Genomic DNA, 27,166 nt, shown 5'->3' with positions numbered 1-27,166 from the left:
TTCTTATGTACATATCAGCAGAAAGAAATTTGATGTCTTATTTTCACAAATGTTATAGCACATTTTACTCACAGTGCTCAGACTTGTACCTTGCTTTTCTTCTCTATGTGCGCATGTGCACACACACACATGTATACAGGCTTCCTAGGTGGCACTAGTGGTAAAGAACTTGCCTGCCAATGCAGGAGACAAAAGAGACGCAGGTTTGATCCCTGGGTTGGGAAGATGCTTTAAAGGTGGGCATGGCAACCCACTTCAGTATTGCCTAGAGAATCCCTTGGACAGAGGAGCCTGATGGGCTAGGATCCATAGAGTCACAAAGAGTCACACACAACGGAAGTGACCTCACGCATGCGTGTATGTGTGCACATACATACACACAAGAAATTTTTATATTGAAGATGTTTTGTGTCAGTGAGTACTTACATTCTTTATTCTTTTGTTAATAGCTTTGTAGTTTAATATGGCTTTGTTGTTTCCCTGATTGGATTGTTAACAGTTCTATGCTATTATGTGCTGTTCCACAGGAACTAAATTTGAATACATGACATCCTGCACATTTGAAAGTATTTCTCTAATAAATTCCCAGAAGTAGAATTGCATTTGTAATTTTGGTAGTTATTTTCAAATTACTGTCCAGAAGGTTTATATCAATATACATTTCTACTAGTAATATACAAGAGCACGTGTTTCCATAAGTCACCAGCAGACTGTAGGTGTTAGTAAGTTTTTGCAAACAAGGCCACTCTCTCTATGGGTTACTGTTTTTAAAATAATCTTTTCTTGCATGTGTAACATAAAGTCTCTGTGGGTCAGCTGTGTGTTGACCTTATTGAACTAAGTCTCTTCTCATTCCTAGGACCCAGGCTGATTGAATAGCCCTTATCTGAGATATACTGTTTTCATGGTGGAAGACAGAAACAAGATAAGGTAGCTGAACCAAATCAGACATTCACAGAGAAAGCTGCATATTCCATTGACCAAAGCACATAACATGTCTAAGATAGTGTCAGTGGGGTAGGAAATGAAATCTGTTGCAAGGGAATTTAACAAGGGAGAGAATAAATTATTTATGAGTGAATAATACAGTCTAACAAAATGTTCAGTTTTTCATTTTTGCCAAGCTAATAGGTTAAAAATATAATAATAACCCTGTAGTTATAAACTGTATTTATGTTAAAGGATATTGAGCATCTTTTTCTTTGTTTAAGAACCAATTCTATTTCCTTCTCTTTGAATAAGTTATATCATTTGTCTTTTTCCACTATTGGATTGTTGACCTTTTCCTCATTGATTAAAAAAAACTCTTTATATATCATGGAGGTTATTGAATTCCTTTGATATAGGTTGCATAAACTGTTTTTCCAAACTAGTAAGACTACTCCAAGTTTATACAGCAGTTTACTCATGTTCTCTTCCGGTAGATTTATGGTTTTATTCTTTACATCTAAATCTTTATCCATTTGGAATTTTAAAAATTATTTTTCTTATTTGCTTATTTTTCAAGACAGACTTTTTAATTAGTTTGTCTAGTATTTTAAGCACAGGCTGGTATTTTAACTTGAACTTATTAAATCTATACATTCATTTAGAGAGAAATCATATTGATGCTACCTATCCAGGAACATAGTATATCTTTCCATATTGTGTTAAAGCATTCTTCAGATAGGTCTTTATTTATATGAATGATTTTATTCTTAGATATTTTATTGTTTGTGTTACTAATGCTGATGCGGTCTTTTTTTCCCATTATCTTTTGATAACTGGGTGTTATATGTACAAAAGTTATTGATTTCTGTATACTACATTTGTTTCCTGTTATAATTCTGAATTCTTATAGTGCTTCTGAGATTTTCAATTGATTCGATAATCTATATTTTCTTAACTCCAACAAACTAATACTAAAATTCTTGAAGGTCAGAAAATAAGTTATTTTAAAACCACTTGTTACTTAAACTACCCACAGAATTTTGTTTCACTGAATAATACTTTTATCATTTTATCTTATGGTGTGATAACTTTCAAAAGTAGCTCTCTTATCGAGTAGAACAGGCATGAGGTTTGTAATTGGAAGAAAGTGAAAATGAAAGTGAAGTCACTCAGTCGTGTCTGACTCTTTGCGACCCCATGGATTATAGCCAACCAGGCTCCTCTGTCCATGGGATTTTCCAGGCAAGAATACTGGAGTGGGTTGCCATTTCCTTCTCCAGGGGATCTTCTTGATCCAGGGGTTGAACCCTGGTCTCTTGCATTGTAGACAAATGCTTTACCACTTGAGCCACCAGGGAAGTCCATGGGTTTAAACAGTGGTTTTGCCTATTGCTAGTTATGTAATCCAAAGATAGATAATTTTTGTTCCTGTACTTCACTTACCATTTCTGTGACATGGAACTAATATTCATAACTGATACATTCCAGATTTGTTTTGAAAATTAAATGAATTAACCTGTGTGAAAATTGTAGATTTCTAGTTCACAAGAACTTGATAATTTTTTTATTGGAACAGAAAGTCCATATTTTTCAGTAGGTCCTAATTCCTTGGGAAAAAAAAAAAAAGAGTTTATCTTTGTGCCCAGAAAAGAGGTTCATAAAAAACATAAAAATTGTTATGTATATTTATTTGTTTTTTCCCCTCAATAAGTCTAGTAAAATTCATTAAACACACTCAATAATAGAAAAATGCTTACTAAGATGACTTATACTTTTAAGATTAAGAATAACGGTTCACCTGTAAAGGCTGAGTAAATGTGAAGTTTGGTCCCCAAACCAGGAGGGGCATGCATTTTTATTTTTTTAAGGTATGCTTGTGGTGCTGGCATATCTTACAAATTCCTAAAGTCTTTTACTATATGCTTTAAGTGAAAAGTGAAAGTGAAAGTTGTTCAGTCATGTCTGACTCTTTGGGACCCCATGGACTATAGAGTCCAGAATTCTCCAGGCCAGAATACTGGAGTGGGTAGCCTACCCATTCTCCAAGGGATCTTCCCAGCCCAGGAATCAAACCAGGGTCTCCTACATTGTAGGCAGATTCTTTACCAGCTGAGCTACCAGGAAAGCCAAATAAATGTTTCAGATTACAGACCCATGATTTGTTTAAAGGGCTTCCTTGGTGGCTCAGATCTGCCTCCAATGCATGAGACCCAGGTTTGATCCCTGAGTTGGGAAGATCCCTTAGAGAAGGGAATGTCAACTCACTGCAGTATTCTTGCCTGGAGAATTCCATGGTCAGAGAAGCCTGGTGGGCTACAGTCCATGAGGTCACAAAGAGTCAGACACAACTGAGCAATTAGCACACACACACACACACACACACACATGAAGTATTTTTAAATACTGATACACCTTTTGATACCTAAATAGTTCTTCAACTTCAGGGAAATTTACAAATATCAGTATGTCTTTTTTTCCCATTTATGAAAGTGTGCATTATAAACAATGACGTTTTAATATATAAAGGTGGTTTACAATACAAGTGTAAATTTTCTATCCATGCTTACTGAATAATTGTATGAATATATTTTTTGATAATATCTATTTTCTTTAATCCTGTGCATAGTCTGACTGAATTATTTTCTAAATTGTGGCAGTAAGTCATTTTAGTTAACAATAATGTGAAAAAAAAAAGCTTGTATTTGGCAGGAGTTCTACAGTGTCCACAAACTTCATTTTGAAAAGTAGGTTTTCTTGAACACAATTTACCTGTCAGGATTTCTCACATTTCAACTTTTCAGTTTGTCTTTGAGTTTCTCATTTGATATTTTGAAATTTCAGATAAAGACAGAATCCCTTGTGTTTATTTCTCCCTGCAATGCCAGTCACTGTCATCACACAATGTAACATATTCAATATAGTAATAAACTGCCTTTACTTCTCTCATTAAATCAGATAATACCAATAAATGTAATTGCACTTAGAAAAAAATGAAAGTTGTGACTTGAAAGTTTAAGCACAAAATTTTCAGAATCACAAATAGGTGAATTTAGTGATAGAATTAGTTCTTTAGAAATGTGTTTTTTTGTTTATAGGTGTGTGTGACCAGTTAAGTTCTCCTTGTTGTTTTAACTTGATTGAACTTAGCCAAATAAGTAATCAAAGATCCTCTGGAGAAGGGATAGGATACCCACCTCCAGTACTGTTGGGCTTCTCTTGTGGCTCAACTGGCAAAGAATCCACCTGCAATGCAGGACACCTGGGTTTGATTTCTGGGTTGAGAAGATCCCCTGGAGAAGGGAAAGGCTACCCACTCCAGTAGTCTGGCGTGGAGAATTCCATGGACTGTATGGTCCATGTAGTCACAAAGAGTCGGACAGGACCGAGTGATTTTCACTTCAATTAATCAGATACTTTTCTTCACAATCTTTTATGAATTAATTAATTTTATATTTATTTATTTTGACTGAGCTGTGTCTTCACTGCAGCATTTGGTCTTCTCCAGTTGCAGCTCATGGGTTTTAGTTGCTCCAGAGCACGTGGGATCTTATTTCCCTGACCGAAGGATTAAACCTGCATCCCCTGCATTAGAAGGTGGATTCTTAACCACTGGAGCACCAGAGAAGGCCCTTCACTATCTTGTTGTGGACTTATCACATACTTTAAGGGGTTAAAATGAAGTACAAGAATTGTTCTTAAAACATTTTAAAAAATGGAACATTTTTAAACTGAAACAAAACTGAGAAGGGTAAGAAATTTTATTTTGCAGATTATAAATTGATTTATCAAAGAAGAGATTACAGAATTGGAATATGAGAGTCAAGAAGGACTTTAAAAATCATCTTCCCTGAGATGTTAAAGGTATAGGCAAGATTGCACCACCAGTGAGGAAGGAATTGAGGCTCCCCCAGAGCTCAGGCCTTCTTACTTACAGCTTAGCCATGCTTCTTTCCTCTCAGCTGTTCTAGATGTAAGTAGACTGAACATTATTAATAGGTAACATTTTCATTTACTGTGAATAGGATATATTTGTCATTTACTTAGTATGCAAGCAAAGAAGAATATACAGAGTAGATAAAGTGGGATCAAAAATGAAACTAATTGTTCAAATATTTTCATATATTACTCTATTTCCCTTATTTCTATTCTGATTAGTTAATATTAAGAAATAGCTACCTCAACTACAATGGAAAAACTTCCCTGTAAGGCGTACACTAAAATATTTTTAATAAATTATCTAATAAGTAAGAATCCAAGCCACATTGTAGCAATATTACTACTTTTCACTTTGCTGCTGCCTCTGGGTAAAATATCAGTATAGTGCGTTCCCTAAATTTCTTTCCTAGTTGAGAAATACATAACAGAAAGTTCGGTGATCAAAAAGTGCACTTTTTAAAAGTATGATCCCATTTGGATAGATTCTCTTCTCATGGGTTATATGGTTTTTGTTTTTGTTTTTTTTTAACTAAATAGGAATCTTGACTTTTACCACCAGAGTGATTGGTCCATGTCTTTTTCAGCCTCTTGAACTGACAACAGTTAGACAACACTACTTAACACAAGGAGAGATGATTGTATAATGAGTAAAAGAGTAAAAGTGTACGTTAGATTAATCTTCCTAATAGATACCTTTTCTTAAAATGATTCTTTCTGTAAGACAGAAATTTTACTTCCAAATAGTTACGTGGTGACCAGAAGATGATATTCAGTTGGTAACTCATGTTCAACTCTTTGTGACCCCATGGACTGCAACATGCCAGGCTTCCCTGTCCTCTCTCAAATCATGTCCGTTGAGTAGGTGATGCTGTCTAATCATTTCATCCTCTGCTGGCCCATTTTCCTTTTGCCTTCAATCTTTCCCAGTACCAGGATCTTTTCCAGTGAGTTGGCTCTTCACAATGAGTGGCCAACTTATTAGAGCTTCAGCTTCCAGCATCAGCACTTCCAATGAATACTGAAGATTGATTTCCTTTAGGATTGATTGGTTTGATCCCCTTGCTGTCCAAGGGACTCTCAAGAGTCTTCTCTGGCACCACAGTTTGAAGGTATCAATTGTTTGGTGCTTAGCCTTCTTTATGTCCAGCTCTCACATCCATACATGACTACTGGAAAAACCATAGCTTTGACTGTACAAACCTTTGTCGGTAATGTTGCTCCTTTTTAATATGCTGTCTAGGTTTGTCATAGCTTTCCTTCCAAGGAGCAAGCGTCTTTGAATTTCATGGGTGCAGTCACCATTGACAGTAATTTTGGAACCCAAGAAAATAAAATCTGTTCCTGCTTCCACTTTTTCCCCTTCTATTTGCCTTGAAGTGATGGGACCAGATGCCATGATCTTATTTTTTTTAGTGTTTAGTTTCAAACCAGCTTTTTGACTCTCCTCTTTTACCCTCACCAAGAGGTTCTTTATTTCCTCTTCACTTTCTGCCATTAGAGTGGTATCAGCTGCATAGATACCTACATTCTGACAGAGGATGAGATGGTTGGATGGCATCACCGACTCGATGGACATGAGTTTGAGTAAGTTCCGAGAGTTGGTGGTAGACAAGGAAGCCTGGAGTGCTGTAGCCCATGGGGTCACAAAGAGTCGGACACGACTGGGCGACTGAACTGAACTGAACTGAATTGCACAAATAGGCCCCCTTTATCTGCCATTTCACTTTCCCTAGTTTCAGTTACCCATGGTCAACCATGGCCTGAAAATATTATATAGAAGATTCCAGAAATAAAAGATTCATAAGTTTTAAGCTGTGCACCTACTCTTAGTAACATGATGAAATCTCACACCTTTCTGTCTTTGCTCTGCCTGTGATCCCCATCCATTGACAATATTATGACTCTAACCCAGGATGACTTAAGCACATTGATCCTCTTCCTGACATATTATCAGAAGGTCAATAGTAGTTTAATGCTATCGTAATGCCTATGTCACTCACCTCACATCATCTCATTACATAGGCATTTTATCATCCCACGTTACCACAAGAAGAAAGGTGAGTACAGTATAATAAGAAAAGTGAGGGCTACTATATTTTCCTGTGGAGCCCCCAAATCATAATCATACTAATAAAGATAACATTTAGAAGTTAATTTTAAAGAGAGAGCCAAATTTTATGATGAGTGAACTCTGGGAGTTGGTAATGGACAGAGAGGCCTGGTGTGCTGCGATTCATGGGGTCACACAGAGTCGGACATGACTGAGCAACTGAACTGAACTGATACTAATTCTGATATTTATTATCATCATCAAGTTGGGATGAGGGTACTATTCTTTGTTGCTGTTGTGTTAATCACTCAGTTGTGTCCGACTTTTTGTGACCCCGCCTGTTGCCCACCAGGCTCCTCTGTCCATGGGATTCTCCAGGCAAGAATACTGGAGTGGGTTGCCATGCCCTTCTTCAGGTGATCTTCCTGACCCAAGGATCAAACCTGGGTTTCCTACACTGCGGGAAGATTCTTTACCATCTGACCTACTAGGCAAGCCTCATCTGTTTTTAGTTGTATAAGGAACAGTCTTTAATGTGAAGTTATTTGTGAGGATGGTGTAATCATCACTCAACCTAACTTTGAAGTTTAAACATTCACTTAGCATCAAAACAACTTTAGAAGCACTTTCCTATACACTTGATATTTAACAGTGTTAAGGCGATGGCACCCCACTCCAGTACTCTTGCCTGGGAAATCCCATGGACGGAGGAGCCTAGTAGGCTGCAGTTCATGGGGTCACGAAGAATCGGACATGACTGAGCGACTCCACTTTCACTTTTCACTTTCATGCATTGGAGAAGGCAGTGGCAACCCACTCCAGTGTTCTTGCCTGGAGAATCCCAGGGACGGGGGAGCCTGGTGGGCTGCTGTCTATGGGGTCACACAGAGTCGGACACGACTGAAGCGACTTAGCAGCAGTAGCAGCAGCAGGGTATATTTGAGAATTTGGGAACTTTGGAGGAAAGTTACCATAACTTTGGTGTTACCCATTTCTTTACTTATTAGTTTTGGGATATCAGACAAATACTTTGTAAGCCATGGTTCCCTCATTTGTAGTTGGGATGATACAGCTACATATCTTATATAGTTGTTTTGAATATTAAATGTGATTATTTTATATATATCACAGATACTGGTAGAAAGTACTCAGATATTGAGAGCTATCACTTTCAAATTACTAAAAATTATTCTGAAGGAGATAAATGGTAAACATCAAACAGTGGGAGCTATTACTGGGAATGGATCATGCCTTTGAGAGAAGTATGAGACTGGAGTTTCTAAGGTGACCACGTTCTTAAACTGTTGTTGAAGAACACTAGTTGGCCAAATATGTGATCTGAGGACAATTCATATGTTTATTCTAACTAACCAGGTAATAATACAGAAGAGTGTGAGGATGGAAAAACCTTGAACTTACAGACCATTGTATGTCAATTTTCTTGCATAAATGTGTTATGGGGAATTGAAATGCAGGACTTTGAAAAGGAAGAGATGTTATTGAATTTCTTAGGTGTGTTTCTAAAGAAATTCAATTACAGGACTTTATTCTACTCTAAGTCAGAGTTTTAATCTGCCCCTGATAGATCAGTGGTGAGCTCACCAGGTATTTGGTGAATGGCTCACAAATGTACATTGTTTGGAGTTTTTGTTGTTTTTTTTTTTTTTTTAACATTTTGTGACAAAGTTAAATAATTGCAGGGGAAGGAATAAGTGAATATTTTCTTAATGTCCATTGAGGCAGGTTAGGGCAATATGATATTGGTATTGTCTGACACTGGTATTAAATTCATTGTAGTTATAACATTAAAAATTTCATTTCTCAAAAATAACCTTACAAATTCCATAAACTGATAATAGGAACATATATCAAATATTAAGATGCTATCTGTACCTGTGACTACATATTTTAGTTATTAAAATAGAAGATGTTCAACAATTCTATTTTTAAATAGGGGAATGGACTTTCTTCCTTTTAAAATGAGAAATATTAGAAAAAACTGGCCTGAAACAGTGCCTGAAAGAGGTTAAATTTGGAAATAACTTGTTTGTCATTGTAAAAGATTCTGATATTTCTTTGAGAATTCTCCAGCAGTATTCACTAGCATATCTTATATTTTCCTAGCTTATGTGAGTATCATTTTTATATCTACAATAGAAACAACATAAGCTCAAAAGCACACTTTTTTCAGCTTCATCCCATTTTCCATGATACTGCTACAACTATGTCAAAGAGACTCATTAAATGTTTTATGGGCTTTCTGTTGTAGTTTGTGCTTTGGTTCCCTCTGAAGATGTATTTATATTCATATCTGTGTTTGTAGATCATTTTGTATTTCCCACCAATTTAATTATTGTTCAGTAAGTTCTTGTCATTGCTTTTCTTTCACTTGTTTTGGTTTTAACTTTGCTTACCATATTTACCTTGGGGAGCCTGCATATGAAACAATTACTTTGAATTTTGCTCATATATATTTTTAAAATTAGATTTATTGGAAAATTTTCTTGATTCTACTTTTAAGGCCACAGGCTGTAGCATGCTGTTAAGCACTTAATAAATGTTCAGTGAATGATAAAGTGTATCTCAGTCTACATACATTATGAAACTTCCTGGAGATCTACCTATAATAGTGTAGGAAAATCACATTGAGGTAGACATTAATTCTAATGTACAAAATACCAGATATATAACCAATTGAATATCTTGAACTGTTCAGGTAATTGATAAATAATATAGATTTATTTAACACATATGTGCCAGTTACTAGCACATATTTAATATTTCAACATTTTAACATTTAATGTAAAATAAAAAGATTTTTAGTAACAATTTATGGTTAAGCATCAGGTTGCTTGGATCAGTTCAATTATTTAATAAAATTATCAATGACAGGATTTGAGAGAATATTTTGAAACTGCCTTCTCTTTTGCTGACTTCTAAAATCTTGCAAAAGATATTAATTTGCAACGTAGAATTAAAATGAAAGAAACTTTTGCAGCCTAGAGAGGTACATTTAAAACTATTTCATTCATTTATCAAATGCAGTACTAATTTAATGACAGTGAGATTATATCATTAACAGTTATGTAAAAGCCTTTTAAATCACTTAAAAAATCCCATGTACCATCTTGGGATTTTCACTGAACTATAAATTCTGGAATGTTATTTTATTCTGTATTATGGTATCAAATGTGAAACCAGTTGTAAGACTTTAAATTCCTTTTGCCCAAGTTTATACACTGGGAAACTTATTAGGAATATACATTCCCATACACTTTTCTATGCTGCATATGATCTGTGAGTTAATCTATGTGAACAGAATTCTTTATGAGCTTGGAGTTCCATTCATTTAAATTATCATTAGGATATTCATTATTATATCTGACAAATTTTCTTTCTAGTTCCTAGTCTGTTTCATGCCATTTAAGGATAATTTTCCAAGAAATACTTTGTATTTTTGAAGGGCTACAGGAATGTTTATATAAAATATTAAGATCTTAAACTAACTTATAAACCATTTAACAGTTTCCTATATGTCCTTTTTTGTTTATTTGGCATGTGTGTACTTACACAGGCACATATTAAATGTCTATAAAAACAAAGCCAAAGATAGGGTGATTCTGATATGAGTATCTTTCCTTTACACTACAGTTGGCCTCAAACACTCATACTCTCTTTCTTACCTGCTCTGGTGACCTTCTGAATCAGAGTTTTAGAGAAACAACCAGAGGTAGTAGCTGTAGCAAGATAGCAGCTGGGACCATACGGATCTCAGCATCCTGCCTTATGGCCATTATCTTTGTTTCTATCTTTATGCTGCCACTGTGTCTCCTTCTTGTGTTCTCCCTGCATCCTCTCTTCACTGCCTCCTCCTCTTCCTGACCCCAGCTCCCTATAGCCCCTTGTAACTTACCCTTCCTCCTTCATTTTTCTCTGTTGATACAGGATGAAACAAGATTCCCTAATTAAGTCTTAAAAAAAAAGACTGTTTTTTAAAGTGTATGTAGCCATGCATGCTACCATTTCCTAAATCCCATAACCAACATTAACAATAGAAAAATTATTTTTGTATACTTTATCAATTAGACTATATGAGGTTGTAGGGCCCTTAAGTGCTGAAATAATAGATATTTAAAATAAATGCAACAACTTTCTCGTTTTTCTCTGTAGGAATGGGTTGTTGCTGTAATAAAAAATAATTTGAGGCTAATAACAAGAAAGTATAATGAGTAATATCCTTTCCCCTTCCCCAACTGCTGAAAATGAAAATCATGTCAGCATCCAGTCATTTTTGCCACATCCCTTGTTAACAGCTTTTTCAGGGTGGGTCATGATTCTGTGTTTTGTTAGTGTCTTAACTCCATAGTGACATGCTTAAATCTTATTCCACATTGATTTTGTAGTGTATATATGTGTATTTTTAGGATAGTCCGTGAATGATGGACCTCATTATTAAGTTATTATCAACTTTGACAAAAATTTTATAACCTTTGAGCGAAAAATAAATTGATTAATATGATAAGGTTAATAATTGATTTTGCTCTTTGGAATTTGTGTGTGCTGTCTCACTGTGTATGTCTAAAAAAGTAAACTTACTGTCTGACTGTCGCCAGGAAAAAAAAGTGGGACCTAATCAAACTGCTGTGGGGTCAACCCTTGTGGTTTTAAAGGCCCTTAATGTTGTCCAGCTGCAAAATAAAAGGGATTGGGAGGGGAAGCTAGAAGGAGTGGAGGGGGTTGGGGGGGAATGTGTGGAAAAGAACAGGGAGTCTGGCTTTTATTTTTTTTTTTTTTTAAAGTGAGTTCAGTGCCAGCCTGGACATTGGCTGTGCAGACTATTGAGCCATTGTCTGCTCCATTTCCAGAATAGCCCCCAGTTAATCACTTCGGCTTTGAAGGGAATTTCCTCGTGGAATTCTCCACAGAAAATCTAATCAACTGACCTGCCCTCTCAACAATGGAAGGCTTTTTTTTCTCTCTTTCCCTTATTGGGGCGGGCTCTGTAATGTAGCCTTTTGTGCGGAATGAACCCTCCCAGTAGGAGTGGAGAGCGTGTGTGAGTGACTGAGTGTGTGTGTGTGTGTGTATGAAGAATGCACACTATCTCGTGTTGGTGAGTGTGTGCTTACTCCCTGACCAGATGCTGCGGTGCACGGGGCAGCCACCATCTCTGCATGCGTGTCTGTGTAAGTGTCTCTCTCTCTCTCTCTGTGTATGTGCCTCTGTGCCTCTGTCATTTCATGTCAAAGGTACATTACCTGATTACCTTCCTCGCCTGCCAGATTTTTATCTAGATAATTGGAACTGCTATGGAGGCTGTGCCTTGCCAGCCAGCTTAAGAGCTGCAGAGCCCTAGTTTGTCCACCTTGTTATCTGTGGCTGCCTGGGCAGAGGAAATTAAAGAGATCCCCAGCCAGGGGAGCGCTTCCTGCCCGACTTCCCCAGCCATCCCAAGCAGGACAGTTTGTGAGGACCATCTTTTTGTTTTCTTCTGTTGGTTTGGTTTGGGGTTCTGTTCCCTGGAGTGTGTGTTATTTTGGCACGTGGATACCTAGTCCCCTCCACCTCGCACATCGTGTTTTATGGAGTTTGGAGCTGAGGAAACTTTGGTTGGGTTGCCAGGACGTTCGCACCACTTTGTGGAAAGCGCGAGCTAACAGTGAGACCGACAGAGTGAGTGACAAGTTGTTTACAGGTTTCCTTGAAGGGGCCTCTGCTATATTTCAATCTGTCAAAGTTGCTTTTCTTCCCTCAGAACAATGCCTGATTGTTGTGTGCAAGTGTGTGTGTGTGTGTATGTGTGTGTGTGTGTGTTTCCGTGTGCGCACGGAGAGAGCCTAGAAAAGGGTGAGAAGGCATAACAATTCTTTGTGTAAAAATGCTATTACTAACATTTAATCTTTTTGCTCAATGAGTTAATCAATGCAGTTGAATCGGGGTTGGGTTCGTGTACAGATTTCTCGTTTAATCAGTAGCAAATGCATTTTCAAAAATCATATTTTGTGTATGTATGTGTGCATGCGTGTGCGACTTTTATTATTTAGAGGAGAGAGTATGGGAGACACACTAAATGAGTTGACTTCTCACATTTGGTGATGTCTAGAAGGGAGAATTAAAAGGAAAGGACAGGCACCCTGAGGTTGTCTAGTGCCTTGCAGCCGAGCGTGCGGCTGGAGGAGGGGGGAGCGGCCAGACCCCGCTGCTGGAAGTGCGCTACCCCTTTAAGAGACTGGTCAAGGAGTCCTAGGAGTGGGAGGGGGGAGAGGGGGAGAGGGGGGAGAGAGATTGAGAGAGAGAGAGAGAGAGAGAGAGAGAGAGAGAGAAAATCAATTGGTTTAGAAGGTTTGGACTCACTTGACAGGTTCAGTTGGAGACGATCATAGGTGGCTGCTGTGACAAAGGGAAATTGTGCTTTTCCAGCATGCTTACTGACCCTGATTTACCTCAGGAGTTTGAAAGGTGAGTACAGTTTTCCCCCTCTGATATATTGAAGTGCAACTCTCCCATTTTACAGTAGTCTCTGAATCCATTGGAAGATGCTCGCCTAAAACGTGTTTGTTAGAGAAGCTTTTAGCGAGTGCTTCTGCAGTCTTGTTAGCTGATTTTCGTTGTGATTGCCCAGACCAAATGGAACTGATTTGCAAAGTCTCCGAGATCTCTGCTAATGTTTCTAGGTTGTGTCCTATAACAGGAAATTAAATGAACATTAAGCATCTCTCTCTTTCTCCCACTCTCTGCTTTTCTCTTTCTCATTCACTCTCTTACTCTCTTCACTGATATTTTTCTCCCCTTCCACACCTTTTTAAAATGCTTTTGTGCAAAATGTTACCATTTTCAATATCTCTGTGTCGTAATTTCTGGGGTGACAGAGGGCTTTGGTGGTGATTAAAACGGACGCTATAAGTTCCTATTTGATCCTTCTGTAAAACTTTGGAAGCTGCTCAGTAAAGCACATGATCTTTTGTTGATATAAGAGAGCAGATCTTTTTTTTTTAAGAAAATGTAACATCACAGTAATCTATTAGTACATTACTCTTGAAATGTCAAAAAAAAAAAAAAAAGAGAGAGAGAAATGGGGATGATCCCTTTCTAAGTTTTGTGGCCACTTTTGCACTGTCTTAAGTTAAATTTTGATTTATTTTATTTTCTATTTTGCTCTGATGGGAATACGTTTTTTGTTATTAATATTTCTTATTAGAGAAATACGTGCTAATACCCTTCCATTTGATGTTGTTGCAAGTAAAGAGAGCTTTGAAAGAATTTTAGCCCTCTTCGTGTTCCTCTAAGTACACATTGCAATTTTAAAATCTGAGTTCTTATCCCAGCATAAGTTCATTTTTTGGAACTATAAATAGAATTTTGTTTGCCATTAAAAAGAATTCAAACTTTGTATTCTGTATGGTGAATTAGAAAAAAAAAGCTAAAAAAAGCCAGGATGCATGATACCCAGGCTTTTTTTTTTTTTTTTTTCATTTTCATGAAAGCTACCTTCTGTATAAACATTTGTTGTATCTGACTATGCAATGCAAGCTAGGTGCTAGACCAGCTGGTTAAAAATATGCTAAGTCAAGCTGTTCATCGCTCAAAAGACTGAATTTGATATGAAAAGACGAAAAAAGAAAGGACAAAGATTAAAACATTCTAGAAGTGAAGCAGTGGAAGAGAAGAAGGGTATTGAGAAAAAAATAATGCTTGAATATGGTCATATATTAGAGAAACCAACATCAGATCAGGGAAGAAAATAAAATAGCCAGTACATATACTTTAATACTGTCTTCTTTCTTTCATTTCGTCTTCTTTTTTTAAAAACTTAAGATGCATCTTCACTACATAATTCCAGCGAATGGCTGAGCTTTCTTAACAGTTTTGAGTGATTTTTTTCCCCAAAGTTCTGTATATTAACTCTTTAGAATAGTTAGTTTTTTGGGGTAAACGTAGCCTGTTTCATATGTAGATACTGAAGTTGTTTATATTGGAACATACTATCGCTTAATACTACAGTGAGTTTTCTAGTATGTACAGAGCAGCACGAAATGATAGTATACTTTAACTCTATACTTTTCAAAAATAAAACTCTGAGTCTGATTTGTAAGTCTGTTAACCTGACTGTTCTTATAAAAAGGTAGTTACATATTAACAGGCTGTAGCCTATTCCTTTATATAGGCAAGCTTTCCTGCTGTGAACTTTATTTGTATCTTTTCAATTATCTCTTTTTAAACTAAACTTTTCCATTTGCTATTCTGATACTCAAATCTCTTAACATTTTTTTTTCCTCCTAGTGAGAATTTCATTTTTTATCACCCAGAGGCATGCTTTTCTAACTGCCTAATTAGATAAGCAAGTGATAATCAATAGAGTTGTCAGTATAGACAGCATATTTGGAAATATTAGTAGCTAAAATAATTTTGGAAAATGTCCTACAGTGTAAAATTTCTTAATAATTTCCCCTGTGGTTATAATTGGTAGTACATACAAAATCTCAGTAAATCATTACTATTTGTTTACATTGAATACGTACGGCTGAGAGTATCTATAGTTACCCACACAGAGTATATATCATGCAGACTCAATATTGAATATTTATATTCTCCATAGGAGGGATATATGCTGTAATTATACTACTCTCTTATGTAGTCAGTGTTCTTTTTGCCTTTTCAACTATCTGCAACTTTCATTGAATATGTAGGTCATTTCTATCAAGTGTTAATTTTTATTCTATTTGCTCACCTGATATAGATGAGTAGTTCACTCAAACTTAGTCATAAATTCAAAGAGAAGACTTTTAAATTTCTATATGAAATAAAGAACATTGCTCTGGAGGGCATTAATAAGTTGCTTGGAGTTTATGTATTTTGGAAGTTGTAATTTTTTTTTTCTAGTTTCATCGATTAAAGTCTTGACTATCTTCTATTATCCTTTCCAACCTGTAGACTATTTGAAACTTTAAGGAATATTCAAAACAAGTATCTGAATCAAAATTTGGATGTAGATTTCTATGTCTGTATTATCAGCTGTAGAAATGAACATGATCAATACTGTCATAAACAGTTGTTAAATAATTCAGAAGCAGTAACAATTTCATTGTCTGCTAAAAAATATTCAAGAGGTAAAATAAAAAGTGATTACAAAAAGTAAAGAATTTGAAATACTTAATTTTTATTTTCAAACATCTCTAACATAACTGATTATAATTAATGAAAAACATAGTTCTCAGGTGGGTGAAAATGTAAAGCATGTTCTAAGAAATTATTTGTAAGCAGTTTTTTATATCATCCTATTTAGAAGAAAGATAACTGGCAGCATAGTCTAAATGTTAGTAATAGTGTCTAGAAGGAGCGCTTGAACTCTCCTAAAATTTTTTAAATGAAGATAGTGAATTTATATTTTTACCTGAAAATAAATAATAAAAATTGTGACTAAGGGCTTCTCCTTTCAGAATATCATTTATTGTTTTCATATTCTTAGAATTAAAATATTTAAAACATTTGTCTTAAATAGACATATCAGTTTGTTTCTGATAAGTGATAAAAGTATTTTGTTATTGTCAATAATAATTCTATTTTTCTTCATTATATATTTATCCTATTTGATTATAATATAATAGTTTTATGACCAAGCTACTTGTTACACTTTCTGATCACTTTATGTTAGAGACTTCATTAAAAAGCTAGTATAACATGATTGCTTAAGAAGACAGTCTGTTAATGTCTAGAAAAAAAAAAAGTTGAGCTTGAAGGTAGTGGAATGAAGCAAATTAAGCTTGTAATAGCACCTATTTGATGGCTTCTCTCAAAACGGGTGCAGACAACACACTGCCAGTTTTCTACATGTTGAAGGGAACACTACAAGAGTAAAATCTTCTGCAATAAAAATTTAAATTATTATTTACTTTATATTTACATCTAATTTACATATGGTTATATTGACTAAAGAAATAATTTCTCATATTAAAAAGTTTGTTTTTCTGAAGAAAGAAATATGCATCAGGTATTATAAAAAATTAAAATTCATAATTACTGTGAAAAATTACCATTAATGGGCTGCAAGAATATTTCTGACATTAGCAGTACTTTACCTAAAGTTTGGCCAGAGTAATAAAATACTTATTACCGGGGACAGATTCATACAGCTTAATTGCAGCCTCTTTTTTTAAAAACCATTGTACTCATTAGTGGATACATTCAAGTTAGCAGGTAACCCCTAGGTGTGAATCAAAGGAAAGTTTTCCGCTCACATTCTGTCACCTAATGGCACCTGTAAACCTATTTAAGTCTGATAGTATATTTTCAGGATGTTCTGATATTTGCCTTTGTTCATTTTATTTACTCACTATTACTTTGTAGAGGAAAAGGTAACTACAACTGATTATAGATCTTGATTACCATCCCAATAATTTGCAAGCTAACTTAGCTAAGATATTAGCTTGGAATACAGCCTGCGTGAAGCAGTAGACAAACTGTACTTCTATCACACTCACCCTGGAGGACTGTCCTGAAGACTTAGCAGGCAACCCGACTGATTCCCAAGAGCAATTAAGGGTTAGATGTCAGGTAGTTCGGTGTTTAGCAGGTTGATAGATATAGAAATGTGTGGATGTTAGGATTACTTCACACATTGGTATGTTCTTATCTTGTGTTTTTAAAGTATAATAAGCGTACAATAATGTATTTATCTGTGCTTAGGGAGCTTTTAACTAAAGTCTGTGTATGTACCATACCTGAGAGGCAAATAATAAGACCTATTCTAATACTTGAGCACATTACTCCTCCATAGAGCTGGAAGCTTTTTCAAATGGATTACATTCATAATGCATTTAGAAAGCAAAATTACATCCATGGATAAAGTGTGATTTTTACTGTCTGTTCTTTCCACTATCCCCAGTCACCTACTGAGCATGAGTATAATGCAGATGTGTATTACGTATGTTGAATACCTCCCTTTCTATAGACTAGTTACATGTAACTGATAGATTTTGGTTTTCTTCCATAATTTGTTACTCATTTATAATTCCAATGAGGTTAACTAACAACATGGAAAATAAAGCAGTCTTGATATTTCTCTTGTTGGGACTTAAATATAGTTTGATATGTCAGGTTTCTGACTCAGGTGATGGCACTCAGATAGAAGTATGTTCAAAGATTTAACCAAAACATGAAATATCTTCCTTTCAAAGGAAATTTTTTGTTGAACAAGAAATGGACCAAAATATAGCAAATTCTTTCTTGCTTCATTCATTCTGTCTGTCCCCCCCCCGCCTTTTTTTTTCTTTTCACTGATTGAGAGCTTTGTCATTTATACTAAATATAAGGTTTGAATGTTACATAGACAAAACATAATCAAGTGATATTCCTGGAGAAGCAAAAAATGTAAAGACTGATAATATTTTGCTTCAGCGAACAGCATTTATTTGGACTTTGTTTAAGAGAATGCCTCCTAATTCTTCATTTCAGTCAGAAGCTAATAATGGTGCAGGAGGTGATCTTTTCATCCTTTCTGACTTCTGTGTTTTCTCCTCTAGTTTGGAGGCTGCTCTTCCTTCCTCTTTAGCATTATCTATTCTTCTCTTCACTTACTAGTTGAGAGTCCATACATCCCTGGAGATCCTGTGGCGTGTGGTTCTGCTTGTCCAATAGGGGGATGTTGTATTTCTGCACACTCAGTATCCTTTTCCCTCCGAGCCTGAGAGTAAAACCTCAGCGGTACTCCCTGCCTTTGCCAGCCTGAGGAGTCAGAGACTCAAAGTTGTTCCCAGCTCTTGAGCCTTCATTGTAGAGCTGCATTTCTGCTCAGTGGGCTGCCGAGAAGGACCAGACCGAAACAAGATTTAGAAGAATTCTGGTGAGAACTGTTTATAGGGATATGGTATTTTAAAAGAATGTCGTAAACAAACAGAATTGTGGCATAAACAAAGATAATTAGCATAAACAATGTCGTTTTAGGACAGGTGGTTTTAAAAAACAAACAAAACAAAAAACCCAAATATGAACCCAACTTGTATGCTGCCAGTTTGGAACCACTGAACCTTAATCTGTACTTCATGAGAATTACCCAGGTTTGTTGATAAACTTATTAACATGCTTTTTCTGTTTCTTTTGTATCATTTTCCGGTCATTATGCCCTTTTGTCACCCAGCTTGAAAGTAATTAATCTATTACAAGGTAGTTTAAGGACTTTTTACCCATAAAACTTGACAGAAGGAAAACTAAAAACAAAAGCTTGTGGTTGTTCGTAGACATCTGAAATCGGTGTCGAAGCTTAAATCAGTTCAAACCTGAACTCAGCTCATTGTATTTCAAATCTCTCTTTCTTTTTATGTAAGTGACATTTCAGTCACTTGGCTGTTTAGTATTAATACATTTACTTTTGTCTTGCCTTGGAATTCAGAGATTTCTTGCTATGGCTGAATCATTACTTGTGTTTTATGTTTATTTCTAAGTGTTGCTTTTGTCTGCTTCCTATTTTCTCTATAACTTAGTGAAGGTGGTACAGCAGTATATAAACGTGGCTGGTGATCATGCAGAATGAGGATGCTAACTGTTGTGAACTACATTATTTAAACCTACTACTCTGTTGTGATGAACTTTTATCTGCAGACATTTAGGTTTATCACTAAATGACATTTTTTTCTTAATGCCTTGTACTGGAATATTTTGATTTAGATGAAATGTGAAGTGTGGAGAACAAAAAGCTGTTTTTTTTTTCTTGCATTAAGGACCAAAGTTCTTTATGGGAATTAAAAAAAATTTTTTTTTCTATTTGTTTTCTCATGGAGATTGGGGATCAGGAATTCAAAGTAGGTATTTCTAGTATTCTGTAGCCCTTTTCTTTGCTGAAATGAAAGCATTTGTGAATGAGTTTTGGTTTCTTGGAGTTATAAAGATGTGTGTAAACTAGTAAACCATGTCTCATTCATGTGCTATGGAGATTTCTCATACTTCAGGACAAAAATAATTTGGCTACTAACGAATTAGGGCTACCTGCCAGTGCCAACACATACTGTAGGTAAGAGGAACACTATAAAGAAAAGCTTCTGGCAGCAAATCCGTTGAAACTTTCATATGTGACAGTGTTTCTATTTCTGCTTTTCACATCTTTGAAAGAACGTGTTTTTTAGAAAAGAAAATGTTAAAAAACAGAAGATATAATCTTTCTTTAAAATGTATTACTAGCTTCATTTTTAATATTTCTCATTGTGGAGACGCCTAGAATTTTCCTGTGTTCTATGCACACATGCCTCCCCTCTTCATCCCAATAAGTTCTGTGACACTGAAACCTAAGAATCAGATGCATTGAGAGTAGATGTAATATGAAGAAATGAAATTTACTGTCGAGGGCTCCCCCACAAAAAGGTACACTCAAAACCTCGTAAGATTTTTATATTGGCAGTTTAAGAGAGGTTAGTTGGGGCACTGAGCAGCAATTTCATATAAGATGTGTCCTCTCCTTTAGGGCTTCAGGAACATTATTGAGAAAAGAAAGGAAAGAGTTAACTTGCTTTGCTTGTTGATAGTTTTTTAATCTAGTAGTATAACAGGACACAGGCCCAAATCCTGTTTTCTTGGTATATTTTTAATCAAAATTTATTTTAAATGTAGTAAATCATTTACTTCATTACTGAATTTGGTTTTGTTTTTATATGAATTAAGATGATGACACCAAGGGGGTAGATTGTTTGAGAACTGATTGTGGAACTTTCACAGAAGGTCTGTTAATTTGTCATTTTAAACAATTTTTATCTAATAAAAGAGCATCCTAATGAAAAAAAAAAAAAGCACAAAGATTGAAAGCGAACAATATGCCTTCATGTAAGAGAACACAAGATGAAAAAGTAAAGCTTTATTTATGCTATTAATTTTTCAGCGACAGTTAGGATAAGTTCTAAACATTGACAAAGTTCTAAAACATTTTTATTCTAATTCTGGAGTCAAGGTATTACTTGTTTGCTTACATTTCTTCCTTTGGGTTATTTACCCTGAGCCAGAGTTTGTTGGGCAATAATTTACAAAGTCCAAAGACTTTTTTTAAACTCGTTTCTTGATGTCCTTTTGTTTCAACCCCCATTTAAAATTTTTGCTATTGAGTTTCGTAATATGTTTGAGAAGCGTTTGCAGGAAGGTGTCATAAAATTAATGTTAATATTTTTTCTTTTTTTTATCAGCGCTACAAGAGATCTATGTTGAAGATTTGTTAGGACAGTGTGTAGTGAAAGGAGTGAACTGGTAATCAAAGTTCAATTTTCTGATTCATTCACTAATTCAACTTTGACCTTGAATGAGTGATACCTGAATATCCAATATCAGATTCAGATTTTCATCTCCCCCATAGTATCATCAGGATGTGAAGAAAACTTTCAATATGCAAAATACCATTATCCAAGCAGAACACCTTGGAGTGGAAAAACAAAGATAAAAACAAATGTTCTTTCTGAGACAAGTACTCTGTTTCTCTCTAGTTCTAAACAGAATTTGGGAAACAGAGGAAAATGTATTGTTTTTAAAGCCCTAAGGACTGTGGGAGATAAATATGATAGTGTAATCTTTTCTTAAAATTTTAGCATTACTGGAAGAATAAAATGGATCTGATTTGACCTATAAATAGTTTCAGAATATTTAATGCTTTAAAAGCATTCTTCTAAAGAAAGAAAAGCATATCCAAATGCTCCTGATATCAATTTAAGGAACAGAAGTGAAGAAGCAGAATAAATAGACTTTCAAAAGTAAATTAAAAGATAATTGGGAGTCACTAACAGTTTTGAAAATAATTTATTTTGAAGAATATGATAGACACATATACACATACAAAAGTTTGGAATTCAGGAGAAACTTTTTTGCTTATAGAATAAGGCAGTTTTGAATAAGTTGATTTTGAATGAATCATACTAAATCCTGACGAAGCTGTAGTTTTGGGGAGACAATTTTGAAAGGAAGAATATATTTTGTAAAAGTACAAAGCCCATTCCCGCTTTCTCATTTGCAGCACAGAATTTTATGATATGAGCAATAAGGACATATAATAATATTCTAGCTTTAAAAATTGGAAGGTCATATTGTAGTTCATATTTAATGGAAAATTTGCATTCAAGAGGTTGGCTAAATCAAGATATGCTTGAGTAATATTTGAGGATATTTGAGATTTCTGGTTGAGATTAGAAATTTAAGTGCTAAAATATTGACACACATATAAAATGACAGTTTCTTAGTGGATTTTTAGTATTTCTCCTAAAGCATAGAATAATTTCCTCTTTTTTTGGTAGAAATTTACATTTTTCAATGTCTTCAGTGATTTGCTTTTGGAAGTTTAACCGAATGGAAACTGTTATCAGCTGGGTATAAGTTCTCAAGATCCAGTTCTTCTGTACATAATGAAAAGAAATTTGGGGTCTTAGTGTATGCATCTATAACATTTGAAGATGGGTTGGGCAATCTCTAAAATCTCTTAACTCCTCTAACATCTCATTGCTTTGAAATAAATACATTTGAAAGATTCCTAGCGCCTTACTCTAGTGATCAGAATTCTTGCGTTTCTGCATTTACTTGGAGGCAGACTATCTCATTCAACCAGCCTTTAACATGTGGAATCACTTCTCAATTTCCCTGTCAATAGAGCGATGTTGTGCAGGAACATGCAACCATAGTATATTTTAGGAGTTCTAAATCTAAGTAGTATGTATAATTCTTACTCAGTATTAAGTACTCAAATATGCTGTGTACTATTTTGAATCTAAATGTTTCAAAAAAGATTCACAGTCTAGATGTTTGAAACTCTCAGGTGCATCAGATTCCTAGCCTCAACTTTTACAAGTATTGTAAAAAAATATATATATATATATATTATATATAGAATGTTAAACAAGGCACTGAGGGGGGATATGAAAAGCAGGAGAGTAGCATTTTAAGTCAAAGAGCTGAAAGTCTATTTACAAAAATTAGATAAAATAAGAAAATGAAGACTGGACAGTAGAGCATTAGGACGATGGTGGGGGAGGGCGGATAGCTCTGGACAGTGTATGTCTTTATATGAATAAATAAAACATTGGCCTGGAAAATGGCAAGATCAACTAAGATTGCAAACAGGTAGTCCAAAGAAAAATTTTAAGTGGTTCTCAAAATAAATTAGACAACTATTAGTATTAGCATCAGGCCAGTCAACCTAATATGCATTAGTAGTTGGCAATGTCAGGAAAATGTTAAACAGTAGGAAGCAAGAAGTAGAGGAACAGCCAGTGAAAGATGCATTAAAAACCTATATAATCTGAGAGGGGCAAGCATCATATATTGCTAACATCTTACATTTGGCAGATTTTGTGCTTTTCTAAAAACACAATATTTTGGGGAGAAAGTTAGTTATTCTTGCCTGGAGAATCTCATGGGCAGAGGAGCCTGGAGGGCTGCAGTGCATGGGGTTGCAAAAGAGTCGGACACAACTGAAGCGACTAAACAACAAAATACTATCAGTTACATAATCTTTGACTACATACCCAATGACCTTCTGTGTTATCTACATTTTGAAAATATGACTGTGATATCAGGAAGTCTCTGTACAAATGAGTTGTAAATTTCAAATATAGATTTATATATTTGAGATAAGATAGGTATTAAGTATATGTTAAAATTAATTATTTGCTGAATAATTATGATGGTGAATTTTTTTAATTCTATTCCTGCCAGTTTAATTTAGGAATAAGGAATAGATTTTATTCTCTTATGCTTCTGGAACAGGTATAAAGGATGTTTAAAAAATTTAAAAAAGCAGAAAAGAACCGTATTGAACCAGAATTACATTTAGAGGGAGGGAAATGTGCAAATTTCCTACTGTTAAACAAGAAAGAAAATCTGGAAGTTATCCCAGTTGGGCAACTTACTGCTAATATATTTTATAATCCAGCATTTAGTGATATACAAAGTTGGCATATGTTCCTAGAGTTTCTAAATCAAGAATTAAAACTTTATGATGTATAAGTCACTTACATTTTTTGGGTTTCAGCCATACATCTATAAAATGGGCTTTAAAATGAGTATAAAATTATTTATCCTCTGATGCTAATGAGGCATCTTAAACTTATGAAAATTTATGAAAATATTTGGATATCTCTGAATGCAAGCCATTCAATTCAAACTTGAAAACTAGGTTTAATTCTGGACAATATAAAATGGCCAGAACGTCAAGGAAAAGTGTATATTTTTATTTTATATTTGAAATTATTTTAGCATATAAAATATGTGTAAGAAATTTATTGACTTATTTTTAAAAATTTATAATTAAGACAAGTATAATGGTTTTACATGTACTTATGATTATTGATCCCAGGTAACTTGTACCTAAATAGCAGCAATATAGCTATAGTTTCCTCTGACTGCTTACTGCTAGTTATGAAATATCCTAAAAGCACATCTCTTCCCATTTTATGTGTAGGAAATCTGATACGTCAAAAGTTTTTTTTTTTTTCATGAAATCTGTATAACAAGTATTTAAGGAATGAATTTTCTGATTAAACGTATTCCTGTGCCTTAACCTATGCAAATTAAAATTCATTTATTTGTGTCAAATTGTAAAAACAAATAATTCTATAGAACAAATTATTGGACAACAAAAAATGATTTTCTGTTAAGGTAAAAAGGTCACACATTATTGGTTTTTAAATTATTATTTAAAAATTAGAAAATAATTTTTAAATTATTATTTAAAATTAGAAAATTTTAAATAACTTGAGGAAACTTACTTATGCAAATCATAGATTTTCATAGTAAAAATAGCATGACTCATTTTGTATTAGCTACCTATTCCTTTAAACCAGAGGTAAAGCTTGGGAAAATTTATAGATTTCTCTTTATGGGCAGCTGTATAATATGCAAACAAAAACACCCCAGAAACAGAACCCTTATTTTTGATATAAAATTGTTTTCCACTGATATAATCTGTTGAAAGCCAGAAGCCATCCAAAGTGCTGATACCAATTTAAGAAGATGATCTTTTGCCTTAATTATACATCTGGGAAATATTAGCTGAACATTTTGTGGAGAACAGTGAATACCTTATTTGCCAGTTGTCTAAAATGCTGCTAATGATCGACATAGTGCCAGTGTTTGATGGCTCAAACCTAGGCTGAATATGAATACAAAGAACACAGTTGGGGGAAAAAAAGCACACATTTTATACAAAACAGATTTCAACCATCTGCTTGGCACTTAAGTTTGTGACTATAAGCGATATATGAAAGAGACCACTGTCCACGTTATGAATGCTATCACTTTTATTGGTACCTTAGAAAAACCATAGGGTTTTGCAAGCGTATATAACCAATGATTTTCTTCAGCTAAAGAATGAAAGCAAGGTCCTCGGCCAAAATTTTGTTCTCTCCATAATCTCTTCTATGTCAGTCGTCTTTTCCTAGCAAAGTGGGTTTCGCTAAAGTAGGTCTTTAGGGTTAAAATATACCAGACAGCCCTATGCAAGTGGCCCTTAGGAGAAGAACCCCAGATGGTTATGAGATAAAATACTGTTTGCTTTAGGAATAGGTTATATTCCTGAGTCTGTTGCTTGAATACTGTGGTGCATGTCAAATCAGCATGGAAGTTAATGGTCCAGAAGCACTTCTGATTTTAATGCTTTCCCATTTGTTCTGAATTTATAGTATTAAATCAGGCCGGTGCTATTTCGTCACTAGTTCAGTAAGGGAAAATCATATTACCGACAGCAGACTATAAGCAAAATCTAATTGTTTGACCCATTTCATTTACTTTAAAGATATAGGAGAAATTCTCACTAAAATGATATTGGTGAATATTATATACTAGAAGTTTATAGATTTCTAGAGTTGCAAGCGAGAGATGTTATTGTCTGGTAGGACGTAGTAAGCAAAAAATGAATTTTTGACAAGTCATTTGACCTACTGTATTTTTCTTATCTGAAGTATATTTTGTATTGTAAACATATGGAAAATTGAGTTCGTAGAATGTGTTAGCTTACTGATTTGTCTACACTGTATGAATTAGCATAGATATATTGAGACCTTTTTAGCTTTTGTGGAAGAAATACGTAATTTAGTGAAAAGTACAAAGAAATGTTCTCAGAATCTGTCTGTACCTGTGCTTTCCAATATGGTAGCCACTAGCCACATGCTACCATTGAGCACTTGATATGGGGATGATCGGAATTGAGATTTGCTGTAAGTACAAGATACACACTGGAGTTTTGAAGACTTGGTTTGAATGAAAGGATGTAAAATACCCTACTAAGATTTCTTAAATATGATTATGTATTGAAATGATAACACTTGGATATGTTGGCGTAAATAAAATGATTCAAGTCTTTTCACCTGTTTTTTTTTTTTTTTACTTTTTTAGTGTGGCAACTTGAAAATTTCAAATTAAATATGCAGCTCATATTTGTAGCTTGTATTATATTCCTATCGAAAGATGCTATTTTATGCCTTTCTGTGGAGGGAAGGAAATTAAAGCATCTACCTTTGTCTAGATTCCAGTAGTTAACAGCTCAAAAGTGTGGCAGTGCATCAGAAAGGTTTAAGTTTTTATTAACAGTCTTCTTTCTTAGCTTTCTTCTACAAGAAGGTGAAATTTTATAACTTTAAAAAAGCCCTAATAGTAACACTGACTTTCATAGATGCTTATATCATTTACCCAGTGGATATTGTCAGTTTCTCCAAACTTCTGTGGAGTTACAGTGGAAAAAAAGATGTTTGCCTAGGAATTGTTTGGATTATTTTGGAGATTATATGTTTGAAAGGTACTAGTTTATTTACTTTTATGAAACACAGTATGTCTGTAATTTCTTCACTGGATATAAAGAAGTTGGTGGTAAGTAGGAATACCTTCTCTTTTTGCATCCCAGCTAATACTTCACACAGTTTCTAAACTTGACCCTCAAGATGTTATCCAAGCTCTTCATCTAGAAAGATAACAGTAACATTCAGTGTGTGCCCAGACTGCCTCACAAAAATCTTATCTCTATTTTATGAATGAAGAAGATGAAACAGAAAGAGTTGCCTAATTTATCACAGGTAATAAGTGGCAGAACTAGGGTACCAACTGAAACAGTCCAGCTCCAAAGACCTCACTTTCAACCATGAAAGTGTAGTACTGATCTTGATAATAAACTACTTCCATAACTTTATAATTATCATTTATTTTTCTGTTAGAAATGTCTTTATTCATTGAACAAATGTATTTCATGTACCTATTTTGCCAGGAATCATTTTAGTTGCTGAGTAAGTCACAAAATTGCAGATACTG

The 27,166-nt window shown here is 34.7% G+C and overlaps 1 protein-coding gene across 4 annotated transcripts in view; it reads left to right on the top strand.

The window, feature by feature from the left end:
* The window catches only part of SOX5 (SRY-box transcription factor 5), a 1,158,063-nt gene that overhangs the window by 680,831 nt on the left and 450,066 nt on the right, over positions 1-27,166 (top strand). For 2 of the 4 annotated variants that reach the window (XM_040235351.1, XM_040235354.1), the window contains exon 1: positions 10,579-13,375. The exons of the other annotated variants lie outside the window; for them this stretch is intronic. In XM_040235351.1, the coding sequence (XP_040091285.1) occupies positions 13,338-13,375 (38 nt within the window). In that variant the 5' untranslated portion in view covers positions 10,579-13,337. Of the gene's footprint in view, positions 1-10,578; positions 13,376-27,166 lie in introns of those variants that run through there. 4 annotated transcript variants of the gene reach the window in all.

Source organism: Oryx dammah, unplaced genomic scaffold (assembly GCF_014754425.2).
Source record: "Oryx dammah isolate SB20612 unplaced genomic scaffold, SCBI_Odam_1.1 HiC_scaffold_29, whole genome shotgun sequence".
NCBI classification, from domain to species: Eukaryota; Metazoa; Chordata; class Mammalia; order Artiodactyla; family Bovidae; genus Oryx; species Oryx dammah.
Note: the sequence above shows the minus strand (reverse complement) of the source record. Positions and strands in the feature narration are given on the sequence as shown.